The sequence below is a fragment of the Artibeus jamaicensis genome, unplaced genomic scaffold, assembly GCF_021234435.1.
Source record: "Artibeus jamaicensis isolate MK-2021 breed Jamaican fruit bat unplaced genomic scaffold, CSHL_Jam_final scaffold_474, whole genome shotgun sequence".
NCBI lineage: Eukaryota > Metazoa > Chordata > Mammalia > Chiroptera > Phyllostomidae > Artibeus > Artibeus jamaicensis.
The window spans coordinates 46,211,600-46,232,728 of NW_026522046.1; the positions used below are offsets into that span (position 1 = coordinate 46,211,600).

General features: G+C 43.3%; 1 protein-coding gene across 2 annotated transcripts in view; it reads right to left on the reverse strand.

Annotated features, from left to right (window-relative positions):
* Positions 1–6,111: 6,111 nt before the first annotated feature.
* The window catches only part of MORC3 (MORC family CW-type zinc finger 3), a 38,007-nt gene continuing 22,989 nt past the window's right edge, over positions 6,112–21,129 (reverse strand). For both annotated transcript variants that reach the window (XM_053657646.1, XM_053657647.1), the window contains exons 10-17: positions 20,875–20,979; positions 18,801–18,923; positions 18,619–18,693; positions 17,415–17,460; positions 16,169–16,338; positions 11,304–12,189; positions 9,856–10,013; positions 6,112–7,470 (exon numbers count right to left, since the gene is read on the reverse strand). In XM_053657646.1, coding sequence (XP_053513621.1) covers positions 7,317–7,470; positions 9,856–10,013; positions 11,304–12,189; positions 16,169–16,338; positions 17,415–17,460; positions 18,619–18,693; positions 18,801–18,923; positions 20,875–20,979 — 1,717 coding nt within the window. In that variant the 3' untranslated portion in view covers positions 6,112–7,316. The remainder of the gene's footprint in view (positions 7,471–9,855; positions 10,014–11,303; positions 12,190–16,168; positions 16,339–17,414; positions 17,461–18,618; positions 18,694–18,800; positions 18,924–20,874; positions 20,980–21,129) is intronic.

Sequence of the window (21,129 nt, forward strand, 5' to 3'; positions counted from 1 at the left end):
TTTAGGAAAAGAATTGACACGGGTTCTTATATAAATGCTGGTTTATGCTTTTAGCCAGTTTCATGGTGTAGAAATTGTCCACAAATGGATGTCTCGTGTTGACAAGAATGAAGATCCATAAGCCTCATTTCTGCAAGAAGCTAGGATAATGTAATGCAGACAGGTGGCTTATAGATGTCCTCTCTTAAGTCATGGCTAGGATTTAGAGAGCTTGGATTGGGAACAACTGATACACTGAGGGTGATCTGGCCATCCAGATTCCTGCCCCACCCAGGCCCTCTCAATCAGACCATCCAGCAGCAAGGCCTAGGGGCCTACACCTTTGTAAGTTCCCACGTGAATCTCACAATCAGTCCAGGCTGGAAAAAGCCCAGGACTCAATGTCTCTCGTAACCATCAGTGTTCTCCAAATTTCTGACCAATGCTGTCAATTCACAAATCAATCCTCTGACCATCTCCGGAGACGCCAGGATTCTAGACTGTGGATTATAAGTGTAAGATGCGGGCTTAAATGTACAGGAAGGAGTTGGCTTTCTTGGTGAAAAATTTTGGGACCTGTTATCGATTCCTGCTTGGAGCTGGTGGCCTTGAGGGGTGTTCTAGGCTGTGCCAAGTGTTTTCTTGAGAAAGGAAGAAAGAGGAAGAAAAAAAAAGGGACAATGTACTACCGTGTTTCCGCACCTCCACAAACACCCCACTTTTGAGAAACAGTCCAGGGAGTAAAAAGGGGACAACCACCTACATAGACAAAATTATAAGCCCAAGTTACTTTAAGTCAGTCTTGGTTCACAGCACAACACAAACTTTCAAAACACAGGCCTTTTACCGTGAAACCCATGGATGATAAGGAAGACTGTTGACTCATGTACGCAACACTGAATCTAAAAGCACCATTACTACTTGTCTGGAAGATGCAGCCGAGTCCGATTTAAACTGAGTCTGTATATTGTTACGGTGATGTTGAGATCTGACTGCTGTAGAAGAAATTAACACTGAACCCTGAGGTTAACTTGTTTTGTATATTTGCAATAGGAAGTAGCATTTACTCATAACTCATTAGAATGTTTGTGTAGAAAATTAATTTGTGATTCACACTCACTTTGTATCACTAAATTCACTCTGGCTGCATTCACTTCATGAGTGTATTTGAATGGCTTGAACTGACCTATACACTCCTCTGGTCCTGACTTTCTCCCTACTGGGCAGTTTATGGAAATTAATTTGTGGTCGTGAAATTTAATTCTAAAAAGCTAACAAATATTTTCCTGCACACTGCGCAGATATGATTGGCATTCCTTTTGTGGGCCATGGCAAATGTCCAAAAGATAAATAATATGGAAAAATATGAATCCAGCGAGTCCATTTAAAGACGGCAACCTGTAGACTTCCTGAAAGCTGGGCGTGGTCTGAGTAATGTATGGGCTTTTAACTTCTTTAAAGCAGTAAGACAATGGACCCAAAAGAAAATAGGTAAGGGAGGGAGGTGGGGAGCGGGCTGGGATGGGAGTAAAAAACAGAAAAATGGCCCTGGCTGGTGTAGCTCAGTGGATTGAGCGCGGGCCTGCGAACCACACGATCGCGGTTCGATTCCCAGTCAGGGCACATGCCTGGGTTGCAGGCCGGTTCCCTGCAGGCCTGTTCCCAGCAGGGGACACACAAAAGGCAACCATACATTGATGTCTCTCTCCCTCTCTCCTTCCCCCCTTCCCCTCTAAAGATAAATAAATTTAAAAATCTTTTAAAAAAAGATTTCTAAAAAAAAAAAAAAAACCAGAAAAATGTACTTGAACAATAAATAAATTAAAAAAAAAATAGTCAAGGAATATGATGTAGTATTCAGAAGAAATTACCATGGTCAATAACATATGAAAGCGTGTCCAACGGGAGACAATTTTTTCACCTATCAGATTAGGAAAAGTAAGTTTGATGGAAAGACAAAGGAAAAACACGCACACATTTTTCATAGGCGTATCAGTTCCTGCAACCATTTTGGACAGCAACTTTATTTAAATGTACACAGCATCCACTCCACACTATCAATATTCACTGCTGGGGACTTATACTCTGGATATACTTGAAAAAGTATGTGGTGCCCATTTACTAATTTCCATAGTAGCCTTTTTTTGTAACATCAAAAGATGAGAATAAATGAGCACTAGGAACATATTCATCACACGATGTGACTAGTTGTGGAAATGTAACCGATTATATGGTGTAACACCTTTGTGTAAATTTGATACAAATATGTAATCAAATATAAAGACATAAACTTTGATGTAAAATGAACACATGCATATGACTCTGTGTACATGCACACAACTGGTATTTTCTAGGGCATACGAACACAGTGGCGGTCACCCTTCAGGAGGAGGGGGGAGGTCTTCTCACTGCACTCCGTTCTGTTCCACTTCCAACAACTGTTTCCCTCCCTCCAACTCGTTCCCCCCAGTGAGAAAGTGGCCATGCTGATTCTGGGTTCGCTTCAGCAGCCATCCAGGTTCAATGTCTGTAAATACTCCTCTATACTCAAAGTTATAGATGAACAGTTCTTGGCTCTGAAGGCACACTGGGAAGGAAGCCTTAAAAAAATACTGGTATCAGTGGGGAGGGGTGGGGAGAAAATACAGACAACTGTAATTGAACAATAATAAAATTTAAATTAAAAAAAAAAATACTGCCATCTGGTCCAATCCCAAAGACTCTGATTTAATTAGCACGGGGCGCATCCTCGAGCCGGAAGTCCAAAATCTCCCCAGGTGATTCTAATACACAACTGGCAGTGAGAACCACCAAGACACGCCACTTTCATTATTCCTCACTGACAACTGATGACCTAATCGGCTGTGACAGCCAGAATCCAGTGTATGAGGCCACGTGCAGTCGTCGGCTAAAGTGGATCCTACTTGTTGGGATTGTGGACTATTCTGGTTTACTTCCTCATGTTGTTTTTGTTTTAAAAATAACTAGTTTATCCAAAAAGAACATACAGATGGCCCACAAATATATGAAAAGATGCTCAATGTCACTAATCAGAGAGATGCAAATTAAAACCACAATGAGATATCACCTCACACGAGTCAGAATGGCTATCATCAATAAATCAACAAATACCAAGTACTGGCAAGGATGTGGAGAAAGAGAACCCTTCTGCACTATTGGTGGGAATGCAGACTGGTGCAGCCGTTGTGGAAAGCAGTATGGAGCTATCTCAAAAAATGGAAAATGGAACTACCTTATGATGCTAACTTATGGAATTTATCCAAAGAAACCCGGAAAACGAATGTCCATTACAGCATTATTTACAATCACCAAGATATGGAAACAGCCCAGGTGCCCAGTAGATGAACGAACAAAACAATTATGGGTCATTTACACAATGGAATACTACTCGGCTGTAAAAAAAGACTTTACCCTTTGTGACAGTGTGGATGGATGTGGAAAACATTATGCTAAGTGAAATAAGCCAGTCAGAGAAAGACAAATACCACATGATTTCACACCTATGTGGAATCTAATGAACAAGCTGAACTAACAAGCAAAATCCAGACAGACTCATAGATGGAGAGCTGGCCAACAGCTCGGCAGCATGGGGAGCAGGGACAGAGGGGTCCAGCAGAAAGGAAAAGGGACTTACAGACATGGACAACAGTGTGGTGATTGGGGGGTGGAAATGGTAATGAAAAAAATACAATAAAAAATGTTTCTTTAAGTTGCAGCCAAGATGGAGGCGTAGGTAGAAACCTTTTGCTTCCTTGCACAACCGGTTAAAAGGAGGATAATAGCCCATCTAAAATCAATAAACAACCAGAAGTGCCAGAAAATCAAACTGCATAGAACTCCGACAACCAGAAAATTATTAACAGTCAACCAGATCAACCAGACCTACAGGGCCACAACGCAGCAAAGGGGCTTTGCCCTGCCCCGGTGAATACCTGAGGCCCCACCCCTTACAACTTAACAGGTGCGCCAGGACAAAGAAATATGGCCCAAATGAAAGAACAGAGCAAAACTCCACAGAAAGAGCTAAGCGATGAGGAGACAGCCAACCTATCTGAGGTGGAAATCAGCACCCTGGTAATTAGGATGCTCACAGAACTGACTGAGCTTTGTCGCAAAATGAAGGAACAAATGAAGGATATCCAAAATGAAATAAATCAAAATATTCAGGGAATCAACAATGAGAGGAAGGAAACTATGACTCAGAGCAACGATTCAGAACAAAAGAAAGAAACATCCTACTGGAACAGAATGAAGAAACAATTCAAAAAATGAGAAGAGGCTTAGGAACCTCTGAGACAACTTTAAACATTCCAACATCTGAATCATTGCAGGGCCAGAAGAGGAAGATCGAGAAATTGAACACTTATTTGAACAAATAATGAAGGAAAACTTCCCCAATCTGGCAAAGGAAATAGGCTTCTAAGAAGTCCAGGAAGCTCCGAGAGTCCCAAAGAAGCTGGACCCAAGGAAGCACACACCAAAGCACATCATAATTACATTACCCAAGATGAAAGATAAGGAGAGAATCTTAAAAGCAGCAAGAGAAAACGATACAGTTACCTACAAAGGAGTTCTGGTAAGACCTTCAGCTGATTTCTCAAAAGAAACCATGTAGGCAAGAAGGGGCTAGAAAGACCTATTCCAGGTCATGAAAGACAAGAACCTACATCCCAGATTACTCTACCCAGCAAAGCTTTCACTTAGAATGGAAGGGCAGATAAAGTGCTTCTTATTATATGAAATGTTAAAGGGACTTATCTAAGAAAAAGATGATAAAAAATATGAACAGTAAAATGACAACAAACTCACATCAACAACTGAACCTAAAAAACAAAACAATGAAAACAAAAACTAAGCAAACAACTAGAACAGGAACAGAATCAGAGAAATGGACATCACATGGAGGGTTTTCAGTGGGGAGGGGGAGGTGGTACGGGGAATAAGCATAATTTGTAGGCATAAAATAGATGGGAGAGGTTAAGAATGGTATAAGAAACAGAGAAGCCAAAGAACTTAGATGCACAACCCATAGACATGAACTATGGTGGGGATGCTGGGGGTTGGGGGGTCAAAGGTACAGGGTGGAAGGGAATAAAGAGGAAAATTGGGAAAACTGTAATAGAATAATCAATAAAATATACTTAAAAGTATAGTTTGTTTAAGCAACAATGCTCTCATGCATTAGACTTTCACAAATTTAACTTAACAAAAAAGATAAGTACCTACACCTAAACGGTACACATGCCACGAAAGCCCATGTTGCTCCTATTAAAATTTGTTAGCCGTATTTTCAAAGAATCTGAACTTGGCAATATTTCCTTAAGGGTTAAAAGTAAGTACTTCCAAAGAACCAATTCAGCAAACAAGGGTCTCTTATTAATCCTATGATTAACTTTCCCATTAAGCCAAATGTCCATACAACATACATATATTTTCGCAAGAATATAGCTAACTGAAAGGAAAAAGTTAGCAAATTCCAGAAAGAACTGCTACATAAATATTCATGAACTTAGGCCTGCTCTAGGTAGCTAAGACTCAGACAAGGTTTCTTTAAATGATTTAGATATAGAAAAAGTTTCTTTTCAAGTGTCAAATATAAGCATGCACATGCACTCCCTTCCCAACATGAGCCTTAGAATTTTAATGGAGATAGTCTTAGTCTTCTAAATATAAATTGTAATTAATATAAAATGAGCCCTGGCAAGTGTGGCTCAGTGGATTGAGGGCTGGCCTTCAAACCAAAGGGTCGCTGGTTGGATTTCCAGTCAGGGCACTTGCCTGGGTTTCGGGCCAGGTCAGGTCCCCAGTAGGGGGTGCATGAGAGGCAACCACACGTTGATTTTCCTCTCTCTTTCTCCCTCTCTAAAAATGAATTTAAAAAATCTTTTTAAAATAGAGTAAAATAAGTTCAAGTTCAACTTTAGGGTAGGATCTTAATGCACACAATTTTAGTTTTCAAAATATAATCTGAATATAGAATTCTTTAAAAGTAATATCTGAAGAGTTAGCCATCATATATATTTTTATTTTATTACAAGATATTTAAAATTTTGGGCAGATACAATTGTGACAGAAAACCAGCTTCATACCAAAAATAACACTTTCAATTACTTTATCAAGCAAATAAAACAATCTTCATTTATTTGCTTTTTCTAGAACAAAATGTACAGTAAAAATTAGATATTATACATGGCACAAGTAAGCATACATACAGAAAAGAACATTGTATTAAATGTTCAGAAACAAAAGTAAAAATAAATAGCAATGATAAAACTTTGAAAAAATAATGCGCATTTTAATTGTGGAAAATTAATTACATATACACAATTATATTTAATAGAAAGCCATCTCTTTGAAATTGCACAAAACAAGGAACCAACAAAGCATTAATTTTTATGGGATGTAATACTATAATCCTAGGATGATTTGCTGCTTAACTCCAGGATATAAAACACTTAGGTTTGTAATATAACCAAATATATGCAGTACTGTTCGAGAAAGACTGTCTTCCTCGACTCATGTTTGCCTGTGGTAATCCTATAAAAGGCTGTACAGGATATTTCATAAAAGAAATATTTAACAATTACCACGCCCACTCCATGCTAAGCAGCCAAAAATGGGCTCAATGTAAACATGGTGCGGCAGTTAAAATACTTGGTACTTTTTATACTGAATATCCTTTTTGTGTCCTATAAAAACACTTGAATCATGATTGGCAATCTCAGCACAGAAAAGATCCCAGCAAAATGGATGGAGAAGTTGCTGCTTATCTTATTTTCATGAATAAAATATTTCCAGAGATAAGAATGTAAGAAACATTAATGCTCACCTCACTCACAACTCATCAGAAGTGTCCCTCCATTTGTTAGAACGCCTGTCCACCAGGCTCAGACAAAGCCGGGGCAGCCCCTGTCGCTATTATGGCACAGCCCACCCTTTGACAAAAATACACTTTGGAAACCAGAAGAGACCGCACGAAGGTCAGGAGCAACCTGAGAACCTCTCAGGGAAAGACGCGAACCTCTGCTGGGGCAGTAAAAAAATATGCGCAGACTTAATTACAAATATTTACACTGTTTACCAGAAACATGAGTTAGCTGTTCAGCCGCTCAAAACCAACGACCCACGGGCATTTCGGAAGGGGTGATGACATGCCCGTGAGTTTGTGGCCACGCCTGAATGCACAGGGTACAGTGGAGATTGTGGTTCTTCCGCCTGCCACCTATCACAGCTGTGACATAAAACTGTTTACATTTTCAAAGCAATACAACCAAAGGAACAGAGGAAACACTTTATTATCTCATATAAAATATACTTTAAGAACTACTGATCTCACTCATTTGCTCGACAACTTGCCCTAAAATCTCATCGACGACATCCACATCGTAATTCACTTGCTGAAGATCAAGGTCAGGCACAATCATGGCCAGCAGCTGTCCTACGTTCACTCGGAGAGACCGCAGTTTGAGGCTGCAAATAACAAATATTACATTTAGTAGATGGATATAGTAAACCAGTTTAATATTCATCTAGGGCTTAATATTTAAGGGAAACATTAACCCACTTATTTGATAATTCGCAACTCAATGTAGTACTTATGTATCTGTTGGTCAGTAGTGTTTCATAACACTCAAGACTCTCTCTGGGTCCAAATAATACAATTTTGATCTGAGACGGGAGAAAACATGGTAGAGTATGTAAATTATAAAACATGTTCTCGGAGATGCCCACTGTTGCAGAAGAGGAAAAAGAAACAGTTCTGTGGTCAAATAAACTTATAAAACATTGGGTTAAATAATGTTAAACAAGACTTTTAAAAATGCAAGACTTCGTGCTAAAGATCACTGACTACCCATTTTTTAACATACATTTACAGGAAGCTGTTTTGCTGAAAACACTGAGGAGTCTTGGATATGGTCACCATTATTATCATTCTTCCCACGTGCAAACACACGCATCCAAATACCAACACTGCAGACTTTAACTCCCTGCAGCTACAAAGCAGCCTGAGCTTCAAAGATGGAGTGAAACAGGATGGAGAAGGCTGCAGCTGCTGCTCTGGGGCCTCAAGCTTTACAGGCCCACTCGCAGTTCACGGACACTGACCTCTGTAGAGAGGAAACCTCTGAGTGGGGCAGGACGCTCATCTCTGGGTTAGCAGTGTACAAAAATGGGACTTGAAACCTGTTTGTTGGCCTGCCTGGTCAGATCCCCTCGGGCCAGATGTTGGCAGAATCTGACATCATCTGCAGGCCAGCTGGGCTCCGCCCAGGCTTCCCGCCCACAGCCCACTGCAAGGGGGGGGACCCAGGGCCCAAATACTCCCTGGGCCTGCTCTGCAGAAATGACCCACCATCCTATGTCCTACCGAGAATATCCCCTTTCTCAGAGCCGAAGACTACCTATATGAGCAGCAGAGAAAAGACTAGTGTGACCCTGTGACCCATCCTTTAGGTCTCTGATGGTCTCTGGCTAATCCTCTGTTTACCAGACAGGCCGCAGACTCCTATTTTTGATGTCTGGGAGAAACATCATGATCTGCACATACCACTTCAAAAGTTCAAATAGTTCAGATAAAAAGTAAAATGAAACAACTTTAGTTATACATTTAGTTAACCCCATATTACTAAAGTATCATTTCATCCTATCATTAAAGTATATTTTTACTAAGGTATGGTTCATTCTTTTTCTTTTCATATTAGGGCTTCAAACTCTAGAATGTATTTTATACTTAAAGGTCCAGACTAGTTAGATTCCAAGTGTCAGTAGCCACATGTGGCTAGACTGTTTTGGAAAGCATTTGTCTAGGAAACCATCAGTTACTCAAAGGTTAGTGGCAAAAGAAGTGTGTGGGAGACCGTTTCAAGTGTCCAATGCCATAAACTGCACTGTGGCTCAAGGATCTGCACTGCTACCCGCGCCACAGATGCCTTCGGTTCCCACTTTTAGAAACACCAGTGGGGAGCTTTTTCTGACAACTTGCCCTCCATGCTCGGACGAAGCGCTCTATTCCTTCCATTCCCACGAACAGATTCCATTCAATTTTTCACAAACTTCAGCGGAACGCACAGCACAGCTGATGTCGGCGAGGCTGGAGGAGACCACCTCTCAGCAGGACCCTGAGATCCGAGGGCCCAGCGCACCAGCCGCCAGCACAGCCCCTCCCGCCTCAGCTTCTCCCTTCTCAAAAACAAGACAAATCAACACAGAGCCCCAATCTTATATCTTACTGAGGTAGGGTAATCATTAATTGCTGTGTTCTTGTTTTCACAGAACTTCTTTCTTTCTAATAATCAATCACCTGTACTACAGCATTTTTTTTTTAAAGTAACTTCAGGACTTCCTAAAAGTTATGATCGGGCAAGGCACACAGTATTAAAATGAGGATAGCAACCCATAAAGAAATGGTGCCACATGCAAAGTGCAGTGGTACCTCGGAACGAGTCAAACACGGCACTCGTGGCATCCTGACTCGAGACGCTGTCTCGGCACTCGGTGCTTGCTCACCACTCATCATTCTTGCTAGAACTTGTATGAGTCACACCGCCGCCCCGCAAGACAAAATGCTCCATCAATCGTCACTTGTTTGCCACTTGTCAGAACAAATCAATGAGTAACAAGGTACCACTTGTAAAGGGAATAAAGCATTCCAAATCACCCTGACCGGTCAAGCGCTTTATTCCTTTAAAATTCCTATTTCACTTAAGTTGAACCCAAACTGTCAGTTTCTGGAAGGAAGGATGACGACGTGCACTTCTCTCATGCGCTCAGTCCGGAGGGACGAGTTGCCAGGTGTGTGCCGGCCCACTAGGCCCCCGCGGCCCCACCCGCAGCCAAAGGCCCGCTCGGCATTACCTTTCCCCGTCGGCGCACTTCATGGACTCCTCGGCAGCACTTGAAGTTGAAACATCTGGTCCTTTCTGTTGACTCGCAGATTTTAATCGTTCGATTTCAGTTTTCAGTTCTTCACACTGTATACGAATTTGTGATTTCTCCATTTCCAATAATTCAACCTGAGAAACAGTGACTTTAACTATGAATTTTTAAAAATGCTATCAAGATATAAACTTAAGCTAAGAAAAGTAGAACACCAGCTTGATGAAAATTACCATAAAAAACAGACAGAACCTCCAAAAGCTTTCTCTAAACTAGGCTTTATTTATTTAATTTCACCTGTACATCTTTTTATATTGAAAGGCTACAAAATGCCAACTACCACTTGACGCAAAACAAATGGTACATAAAAAACCCTGGAAGCCCGGAAAACCTAGAGAAAGTGCCTAAAATCTGCTGCCAACCCAGTGGCTTCCGTTCCCTGCACTCAGCAGCTCTAAGTTCTAACCCAAAGCCAGTGGTGGCTGGACTCGTTCTGCAGTCAGCCACACGCGGAGACCGAAGTTCGACGGAGCCGTCAGGAAGAGGCATCCCCACGAACGGGCAGTTCTTGTTTCCAAACTCCTTCCAGCAGAGAAACCCTCCTTTCCGACACCACGTACATAGGATGCTGTTATGTGCTTAGAAAAGGAGCTCCCCAACCCCGACTGAGCGGCTCAGTTGGTTGGGGCATCATCTTGTACACCAAAAGGTTGTGAGTTCAATCCCCAGCCAGGACACATACCTAGGTCACAGGCTTGACCCCTGGCAACCGATCAATGGCTCTCTCCCCCATACTCTCTCTCTCAAATCAATAAACATATACTCAAGTGAGGATTTAAAAAAAAAAAGAAGCTACCCTAATTTGAATTGCGGGCATGTGCAGAGACTACTACTTGTCTCCTGATATCTAAGTTTTATTCCCTCAATAAAAAATGAAACAAAATGAAACAAACAAAAAATAAAATTAAATTAAAATCCTGAATGAAGACTACAGTTACAAGACACCTGCTAGCCAGGTAACTAAGTCCCAACAGATGGAATATAAGTGACCTTCAGAAACAGCACCTGCCACCCCCTGCTGCCTGGAATGTTGGTACGTGACGGCTGGACCTGACAGCCATCTCGGACCACAGCTGCACACTGTCATGCAAAGCAGCCCAGCGGTGTCCTGCGCACTACAGGACACTTAACCAGACCTGCCATCACCCATTGAACTCCAGCGATGCCCATCTAGCTCCTCAAGACACTCGAGAACCCAAACCACGGCTCCCAGCACCCCCGTGCCCCAGGAGGACCTACCCCCCGCTGAGGACCAGTGGAGGAACAGCCAAGAAATGGAAACACTAAGTGACTGGTCCCCTAGCAACTGGCAGTGAAGGCTCGGGCGCCCCTGGATTCCCAGGACTAGCGCGGTGTCCAAGACTCACCTCACTTTTGTACTGGTCTCTCTCCACAGTGCACTTGTCCAGCTGTCTGAACACATCATCAAGCTGCACGACCATTTCGTCCACTTCACTTTTACTCTCGTTATTGCAACACTGACTGCATTCGGGCTTTATATTCTGCAAAGCGCTGCACTGTTTTTTCAGTCTTTCTATTTCTTCCAGAGCTTGCTGATACTGAGATACCATGTGGTCTGGGCTTTCAGATTTCCCATTAACACTTTCAAGTAAATACACAGCATCGGTTTCAGTAGACTGATGGCAAGTTTCCTTCTTCACGTATTTGTTCATCATTTCCAGGATTTTACGCTTTAACACTGTGATTTCGTCAGCAAACATCTGGCACTGCCTTTTGTAATTTTCTTTTTCTTGGGTAACGAGAAGCACCTCATTTCTCAGTTCCTTTAACTGGCCCCCAGCATCACCCACAGATTTATCAAAGGTTTCCTGGGCTTCGTACGTCTTTCCTTCAGCTTCCGCACAGGATGGCAGTATAGCTGTCTCATTTCTTGTATTTATGTCATTTTCAGTAGTTTCTTCCTTTTTGACAACTAAACCTGGCACTTCAGTCTGGGTGGCCACAGCCGTTGCCTGATCACACATGGACGGTAAGGTGCCTGTTGAACTACTCTGACCACAAGGTTCAATGTCGCCCACGGGCTCCACCTGAACACCACCTGGCTCGATGTGACTCTGCTCAGATTTCACTTCAACATCATGATCTACTGCAGGCTTGGGAGTGCTGTTTTCTTCTAAAATGATGACATCTTCATCATCATCTTTATAAGCTGGATTTTCAAAGGCTTGATTACCCAATTTCCGATGCTTTACATTCAAAATTGAGGAACGAGTACAAAGCCTCCGTTTCATGCTAGAAGAAATTTTAGCAGAAGTTAGTATTATAAAATATAGATATGGACAAAATAGATGACCTTGAAGTAGTGTACCTGACAATTCGAATGAAGACTTATACTTACTCTCTAAGACGCTGGTCTATTTATCACACAGTACTGCCCAATGAGTTAACGGAGCAGAGGTTACGTTCTCCTTTTGCAGATGAGGAAACTGACCGCTGAGGTGTTGCTAAAGTACCGGGTGTGTACCATGAACACCTCTTCATCTGCTGTCCTCTGGGCATTCCAATACCCGTGCCCCAAACCAGACAGCATCCCTCTTGCCCATCGTGATTTCTTTCATCGTTCAGTGATCGAAAGTGAGCACTAAGCAAACCAGCATGCCCCACCCCTTCCTGTAAAACCACCTTCCCTGCAGTACCATTTGTTTGGCTGTCTGTGAATTGTCCCCCACTGATTACTTGTTGCCCCGCTTAGAGGGATATTTGTGTTGGTTTGCTATCTGGGCCTCGCGTGTCAGACCTCAGGTTTCCTTCATCTGAGAAAGATTTCCCAGCCTGGCTGGTGTGGCTCAGTGGACTGAGTGCCCAACTGCGAACCAAAGGGTCACCAGTTCCATTCACATGCCAGAGTTGCAGGCCAGGTCCCCAGTAGGGGGAGCACAAGAGAGGCAACCACGATCAATGTTTCTCTCCTCTTTCTCCCTCCCTCCTTCTCCCTGAGGATGAATAAAAATCTTTTTTTTTTTCCAAAGGAAAGATCTCTCCTATTTAGAGGGGAGCACAATGTCCAGTAAACTCTTGAGAAAGCATATACAAGACATAAAAAATATAAAATTTTACATGATAAAAGTGTATTTATTTGCCTGTTAGGTTTACTGGCTTGGTTTTACAGACTTCCAGGTTGGAAGGTACCTTCCCCAAACCATCCCACCTGCCAGGCAGCTTCTCTCACGCGCCCACCCCGACCTTTTGCACACAGGTCTGTTTTCCTAACAACTCTTTTCCCAGCGTTCCAGACTACACCACATCACTCAGAACGGTGTGTTCCCGGACGTCATCCTGCAGACGTAGTGAAATCCAGCCTTTCTCCCGTTACCTCCTCCCTGGTTTTCTGGCTTCCCATTCTGGGATCCCTTACTCGAGGCTGACCTCCTGTACTTTGTCTCTTTTTCTTTTTTCCTTCCAATTGTCCCTTCTCGTCCTGATTTCCAGGAACCCTCCTCGCAGAGACCACTGCATGGTGTCTTCCCTCCCTCCGTTTCAGTTTGTGCGCGGTGACTCTCAGTTCGCTCCTCCTCCTCCAGAGGGAGGGCTGGGCCTGTGACTCTCACCATCTCGGTGGGCTCTTCTCCTGGGAGCCGGAAGTGCAGGGGAGGAGGGGGATTTCTCGCCGTGCGGTATTTGCACTTTCACTGCCTCCTGTCTCCTAACTGTGCCCCCCACAGCCTCACCAGCACTCCCTGCCCCAGCGAGTTGCCTGCCCCCCTCAACTGCCAGACAGGCCTACTGCTTTCAGACCTGTACTCACCTTCAGAAGCACCCGGCCCCCCAGTTTGTGGTCTGTCTAGGGATCTCTGCAGGTACTCAGTTAACTGGGAGTTGCCCTGTAGTTTTCTTACCAGGCTTATCCCTACGTGTCATTGTCAAGACTTAAAATTAGAAACTCTTTCCACGGACTTTGGCTCTACGAATTTGAAAGTATATGCTTTAAAAATTAATGAAAATTTTCCCTATTCTCTTCTTCCATTTTAATGACAGTCACTTTTTAAAAGAAATTCCATCCTTTTTGGTCTACAAACTACCGGTTTTACTCTTTCTTACTTTGGAACCATTTGTATGAAGAAAATCCAATATGAAGGACGGTTTTAAACCAATAGTTTAAAAAAATTCACACAAGTCCTTAGTTAAGCGCAGTCGAGCTTCAAAATAAGACTCCAAAACGGGGGTTATAAACGGCAAACTGTTTTATAACATGTCCTCCTTGATGTACATATGCAGGACGTCAGGTATTTCTGATCTTTCCTGGGGTGGCTGGGTGGCTCAGCTGGTTGGAGCATTGCCCCGTGCACCAAAAAGTTGTGGGTTCAATTCCCGGTCGGGGCACATTTGGGAAGACAACCGACTGATCAACGCTTCTCTCTCACATCAATGTCTGTCTCTTTCTCACACCAGTAAACATATCCTCAGGTGAGGAATAAAAAAAAAAAAAATCCCTCAGAAAATTTGACAAAGGCTACAAAACCTCTCAGAAAAACTGGCCTCACTATGACCAAGAATCTCGTTCCGCTGTTTCTCTTTCCACAGTCAAGGCCAGGTGGAGTCAGACCGACCCGCCAGTTCACGGCAGTACGCTCCTCCCTCACCTGGTTCCTTCCGCTCCCTCTGAGCAGGCCACGTGCGCTTAGCAGCACTTTCAGGATTTCAGGAACCGTCTCGAAGCCTCTCCGGTCGCCCCAGACAGGAGAGGAGCCTGTTCCCTCTGCCGTCACTCCCACCTTTCTTTCCAACCATGTAGCACGTCAAGGTTACGCTAAGAATGTATGGGTCATGTGTGACATATCCCATACTGTTAATTACTTCATGTTTTTCTTTACTTAGACACTGATAACCGTAAAGGCAGAAGTGTCCACACTACAGAGAATCTCAAAAGAGGCGACATGATCAAATTCCATAATAACTGACTGAAAGAGGTGGCACCCACTGGGGTGGGATAAGTGCAGACCACAAAAGCAAAGTCACTCGCTGTCTCTTCAGGCAGTGGCTGTCTGGTTCAAGACGAATACACTGAGGCGGACGGACCTGGGTCCCCAGCACCCCGCCTGCCAGCCCGGAAGCGGCGCTGTGAAAACCTCCACAGCGTCCGCTGCAGCGCCCTGAGAATCAAGAGGGCTTGGGCATTCTCAGCAGGAACGCTGGCAGGACGGGGGACCAGACGATGCCAGGAGGGCAGTCAACAGATCCCGCAGTTCAACTTTGCTCCCAAACACGAGAGAAGCTGGATCATCTGACACCACAGAAATGAAATTTCAGGAGACCGAAGCTAGACTTGAGTTTCTTTCTAGAAACTTCTTTCCCAGTCTTGAAACTCTTAGGTGCTAAAAGTCCTGGATATACAACAGATGCCGGCAACATTTTTCTTTCATTTATTAGGTGTATTCAGGGTGTCGACCTGCAGCCCATGGGCCGCACTCGGCCTCAGATGGCTGTGAGTGGGACCGACCACAAAAACGAACATTTACTTAAAACGTGATGAGATTTTCTTGTGATTACGTGTCACAATGTATCTAATGGGTGGCCCAAAACAACTCTTCTTCTTCCAGTGTGGCCCAGAGACACCAAAGGGTTGGACACACCTGGGTAGATGATTCTTCAAATTAAAGATGGAAGCTGACTTTTCTCCCCAGAATGGTTTAAAAGAATCAACTTGCAAAAATAGAAGAGGCAGCAAACAAAGGAAAGAGTAACAATTTACATACTTTCATATGTAACAATTTCATTTTCATATTTTCATTTACAATCCTTAGATTCTTCGCTAGACTAGAAACTCCATAAAGGAAGGGTAATTTCCTTATCCTTAACATCTGGCCTAGAATACTCAAAAAGTATCTGAAATGAATCAAAATGTCCATTGATTTTATTATTTCTTTAACCCTGGAAAATGGCAACCACTTTAATGGGATTTCAGCAAGACATTTACGTGGAGTCACTGGGACCCGAGTTTTGACGCTGATGTAAAACGTGTATCTTCGTGCACTAAGCTACCAGGGCACCAGTGAGTCTACTTAAGATTCTTAATGTCTGATCTGATGTGTGATTCTTAGACAGGCCACAAAGAATGGTTGTGAGAACCCAAAAATAAGAGCAGGCACTTGTCCTTAGGACTTTTTACCCACAGAGCAATTTCTGTCCTGAACAGCAATCCGTCACCAGTGCATCACTGCCACACAAGTACCAGATTCACTCCCAAAGGGAAAACCACACCTCCGCCGCTGACCTGCTGCTCTCGGGCTCCGACTGGGGTGAGCCGCGGTGATTGTTCACAAGTCTTGTGGCGGCGTAAGTGTTTGCTGGTTCGGAAAGATGTCCCCTTGGAACACTGTCCTTCGGGGATGAAAAACTCTGACTTGACAAAGGGGGTGTCCGCAACAACATTTCAGCATTAATCTGTTAGAGGGGGAAGAATTTATCATAAAGGAATTTTTTAATGTGCAAAACACAAACTTACTTTTCTAAAAGAAGTGACGTTAGTCATAAAGAGACTGCCTTTAAAACCCAAAGTGAGCCCACTGCTCTTGTCCCCAGTTCTGTTCTCACCCCCACGGTCTAGGCTTTTACACGAGAACACATTTCAACATCAATCCTAAGCAAACATAGACATCTGTGGTGGACGAAAACCCTTCACACCCAGGAACGACCACTTAGTCACACGCTCAGATATGGCTCCTTAACACCATTAAGGGTTAAGAAAGAAAGGGCCTGGGAGGGTGGTCAACAAAGAGAAAGAAGACACCATAGCTTTGGTCCAGGCTAGTACTGGAACTAGGCTCCTTGGCGTTCTTGTGAACTCTTCCTTGACTGCCTAGCAACAACATTCCTAAAAGAATGCCTGCCTTTCCTTAGAAGATGTCCAACCAAATACAATGGCACAGTCTGAATGAAACTCCTGGGCTGAGAAGTCAGGGCTGGAAACGAGGGCAAAGAGGGTACAAGACGAGAAGAGCCTGGCTGGGCAGCACAGTTGTTCAGAGCACTGTCCTGGTGCCCCGAGGTGGCAGGTCTGGTCCCCGGTCAGGGCACATGCAAGAACCAACCAATGAAGCCCTGGCTGGTGTGGCTCAGTGCACTGAGTGCCAGCCTACGAACCAAATGGTCGGTCGCCGGTTTGATTCCCAGTCAGAGCACATGCCTGGATTGTGGACCGGGTCCCCAGTGGGGGGCACTCGAGAAGTGGCCACACACTGATGTTTCTCTCTCCCTCCCCCTCTCTCTAAAAATAAATAAATAAAATCTTTAAAAAATCGACTAATGAATACATAAATAAGAACAACAAATTGGTGTTTCTCCCTCTTCCCCTTCCTCTTTCTTGCTCTAAAAGTCTAAACTTTTAACAAAGAGGAACACGTGAACTGACTGAACAAGATCACTTCAATTTGTTATGCAACTCCTAAGCTTTAGAAATATTTGTTAAATTAATCACCACCCAGTATAAGACACGGCTACAAAATGGAAAGCTGAATTACCTGAGGGATCCTTTCCAGATGCCTGATCCTGAATTTTTCCTTGTCTCTAAAAGAAAAAGATGAAAACATTTAAATCTACTTTATTATCATTTTCTGTTCTGGCTTGCAGTGATGTGTACACTACAATCAGAGGGGAGTCCTCACGTTGGGGACACTTTCCACCTCTTCTCCCAGTAGCACCCTAACCTTGACTGGCCCCCAATTTCCCATCCCCACTGTCTTCAGGCCTTTGAATGGCAAAACCACAGGCCCGTTTACCCCAGTCCTGCTGGATTTACCTTGAAAAAACAGTGCACTATAAACCAAAACTGCCGGAAGTGCCTCGTGAACTCAGCTGCTGGTGTGCATCAGCCGGAGTCCCCCAAGGCTGACCGATCACCACTCACTTCCCAGCTGTGCTAGCCCACCTCCGCCTCCCACTGCGCCCACTCGCACGGTCCTCCAGGAAAGCCGAACACACCGCTGCTCCCTGCACATTTCCGTCTGACCTTCAAGGCCTACTACAGACCATCCTTGATGAATTTTCCTGACCCCTGACCCCATCTCCAGGCCTGAAGCTATCCCTCCATGTGGGCTTCCCAATAGTACTGGACTGCGCCTCTTATGGTACTTGCCAACTTCTAAGTGGTATTACATGCGTTGCACCTTGCCTGTAAGACGACTATCAGCTCATCAAGGGCAGTATTCACTTATGACACATTTGGGTGTGTGTGACCCTCAAAGACACCTTATTCTGTATGCAAACTATCTTGTATATAAACAGCAATAAACAGCTGATGGGGAAAAAAGCAGAAACCCACAGCATAAACTGTTTTTAAAAAGTACTTGTTTCTATGCACTCCATATCAAAATCCTTTGAAGGGGCTCACAGTCTTTTGGCTGCACAGCCAGCCACTGATCAGCATGGGTTTGATGTGGGCGGGTGTTCCTGCACACGGACTGTTTGTCAATAGAGTCAGACCTCTGCAGCCCTAGGTCCCCCACCTGCAGATTCGTATGAAGAAGGCCAACCTAAGTGACAGGCAGATTTTTGATGCAAGGGAGTAGGATGTGGGGGTTGGCTGGTGCCCTGAGGCCCACGCTGTTCAAAGGTCAACTGTACGAGCTGTTGGAGAGGAGTGAACTAACACTGCAGACACGCCGCTGTGGAGGGCGTGGGCACTAACTCTTTTCCCACTGCGCATGAACACGACACGACACTCACTTCTTTTTGTAGGTTTTCTCGTAAGTGGGATGGACCAGATCCTCATCTTCAGGTTCTTCTGGGACGTCACAATTTCTAGTCAGAAAAATCACAGGGGAAGAACAGGTCACCAGCGTCCACCCATCTGCACATCCTGAACAGCATCTCCTCCTCTCCAAAGGGCACTGCCAGCGATGTGGTACCTGAACTGTGGGTCAGGGTTATTGGAGCAATACCATTTTTCTGGGAGCTGGTCTATGCCGTCTGGTAGCTTCCGCCACTTTAGACAGGAGTCGCACTGAACCCACGTCTGGTCAGGACGTTTCCTGCAACAGAACGACGAGACACCAGCATGGAGACACGGACGCCAAATACGCTTCCACTCGATTTCCCACACCACCTCCCCCACAAAAAGCCCGTTACTTAATTCTGTTCCCGAAAACTCTGTGACAACACTGTCACTGTACAGCAAGTTAAACCAAAACAACTAATTTTGTTTATCAACAAAAGGTTAAAAATGACAGGCCAATTTAAGCAAAGTGACTTAAATATATTATTTCATAGCATACTATTAAATTTCTTCTATGATGATAAAAACTCAAAATATTTCAAATGCCTTGCTCTGAAACTTATATTAGCATGTGCAATGTCAAATCTATTTATTAGCACAATAAACCAATGGACAAGTTGTCGTATTACACAGTTTAAGTGATTTTTTATAATTGTATTATACTTTTACCCTTTATTATACACATCTCTGAATAACGAAAATCTGTGTATTCTTTGTTTATAAAACACTTTTATCATTTAAAAATCACTGTGATCCTGTAAAGAATTGATATTAGACATATTTAACAATGAAGACCTCACCTTAAATGCCAATAACTTTGTAATCTAGGTTTATAAAAATGCATTCACACAAGTACATAAAACTTCAAACAATCTGGAAGTTTATGAAGTATAAACCCATTTCAAGAGGTTACATTATGCATGTGTATACAGAGACACACACAAAATTCAATGGGGAATTAATACACTGCATTGTAGCTTTGTTTTTCATTAAACATCTGGAACACTGTTCCAGCAGTACAGGGCTTTACTCATTCACAGGACAGTTACCATGTAACCATGCTCAGTGGTTCCTGAGTGCTTGTTAGGCTTCCTATCTTTTAATTTATACAGGTCTAGGAGATAAACGCTATTAATGTTTCCATTTTACAAAGGAGAAAATGGAAGCTTACAGGACGGCAAGTAACAAATTCAACGTCACTGTGACTTAAGCAGCAGAACTAGAATCTAAACTCAAATCTAGCTTTACACTCACGATCCCACAACAGTTTTTCAAACTATGAGATGCAACTTAACAGACTATGAAATTAATTTAATGGGTTATAATGTGTTTTTTTAAATGAAATAAATGATAATCCACAACACATGGGTAAATATTGTTTCATGAATCTTTTGTGACTACATATAAATGTATGCAAGGTCTGTCTGGAAAGTATCCACCCATACACTGTGAAAACTAGAGACATTTATACAAGAAACGTACAGAGGACAATGATGCCTTAGTCCCTTCAAAGCAGACACCTTGAGACCTCACACAGTTCTCCCAATCGCCATCAGGTACCCTGTCATATTTTCCTGAATCTTATCGACAGTCTGACACCTATTCCCTTTCAAAGCTGATTTGGTTTTGGGAAAAGCCAGAAGTTGCATGATGCCAAATCTGGGCTGTAGGGGTCTGAGTCACCTAGGTGACTTCATATTCTGCTGAGATGTGATGCATGAGTGGGCACATTGTCTCGATGAAGCTGCCAATCACCAGGTGCCCAGAGCTGTGGACTTCTGAATTATCAGAATAGTTTCTGCAGGGGAATGTTCAAGCCTAACTTAAAATCTGATGCAGATTCATTGCTCCACTCGCTCAGTCATTTTGAATGAGACAGCCACATAGTGCACATGCTCACTCAACAGCATCTACTGCCCCCACTGACTAGTACAGTGAAGTCATCACTGTTCACACACGCACATTCCAGTCCACTCTCCTGGGCTGCCAGGTTACATCGATGTCACGCAAACCATTCTTGCTGTATTAACGATGGTTGGACTTTTTCCAGACAGACCTCATATATAATTAACTCATTTTACAGCTGATTTGAGTTGTAGAATTTATTTCTTACTGTGAGTTAGAGTCAACTGTGAACACTGTATAATCACTATACCCTCCAGCATCACACGTATTACAGCAGGTTGGCATTTTTAATGTGTACTTACTGTATATCCTCAACTGGCAAATTTAGAGGATATTCTGCATTTTTCTTCACTTTCATTTCATTCCAGTAATCATTTAGTTTCTCTCCTAGTGCTAGTATTGTAAGCCTCAAAAAATTAAAAATATAAAATCAATTTAAGGGAGAAGAATGATAAAGATTAAATTTTGGTTAAACACAGAGAAAGCACAAACAACCTAGTAATGATCATGTAGACACTGGGGGAGGGAAGAGGGACTCCAAAGCACAGGTAACTAGA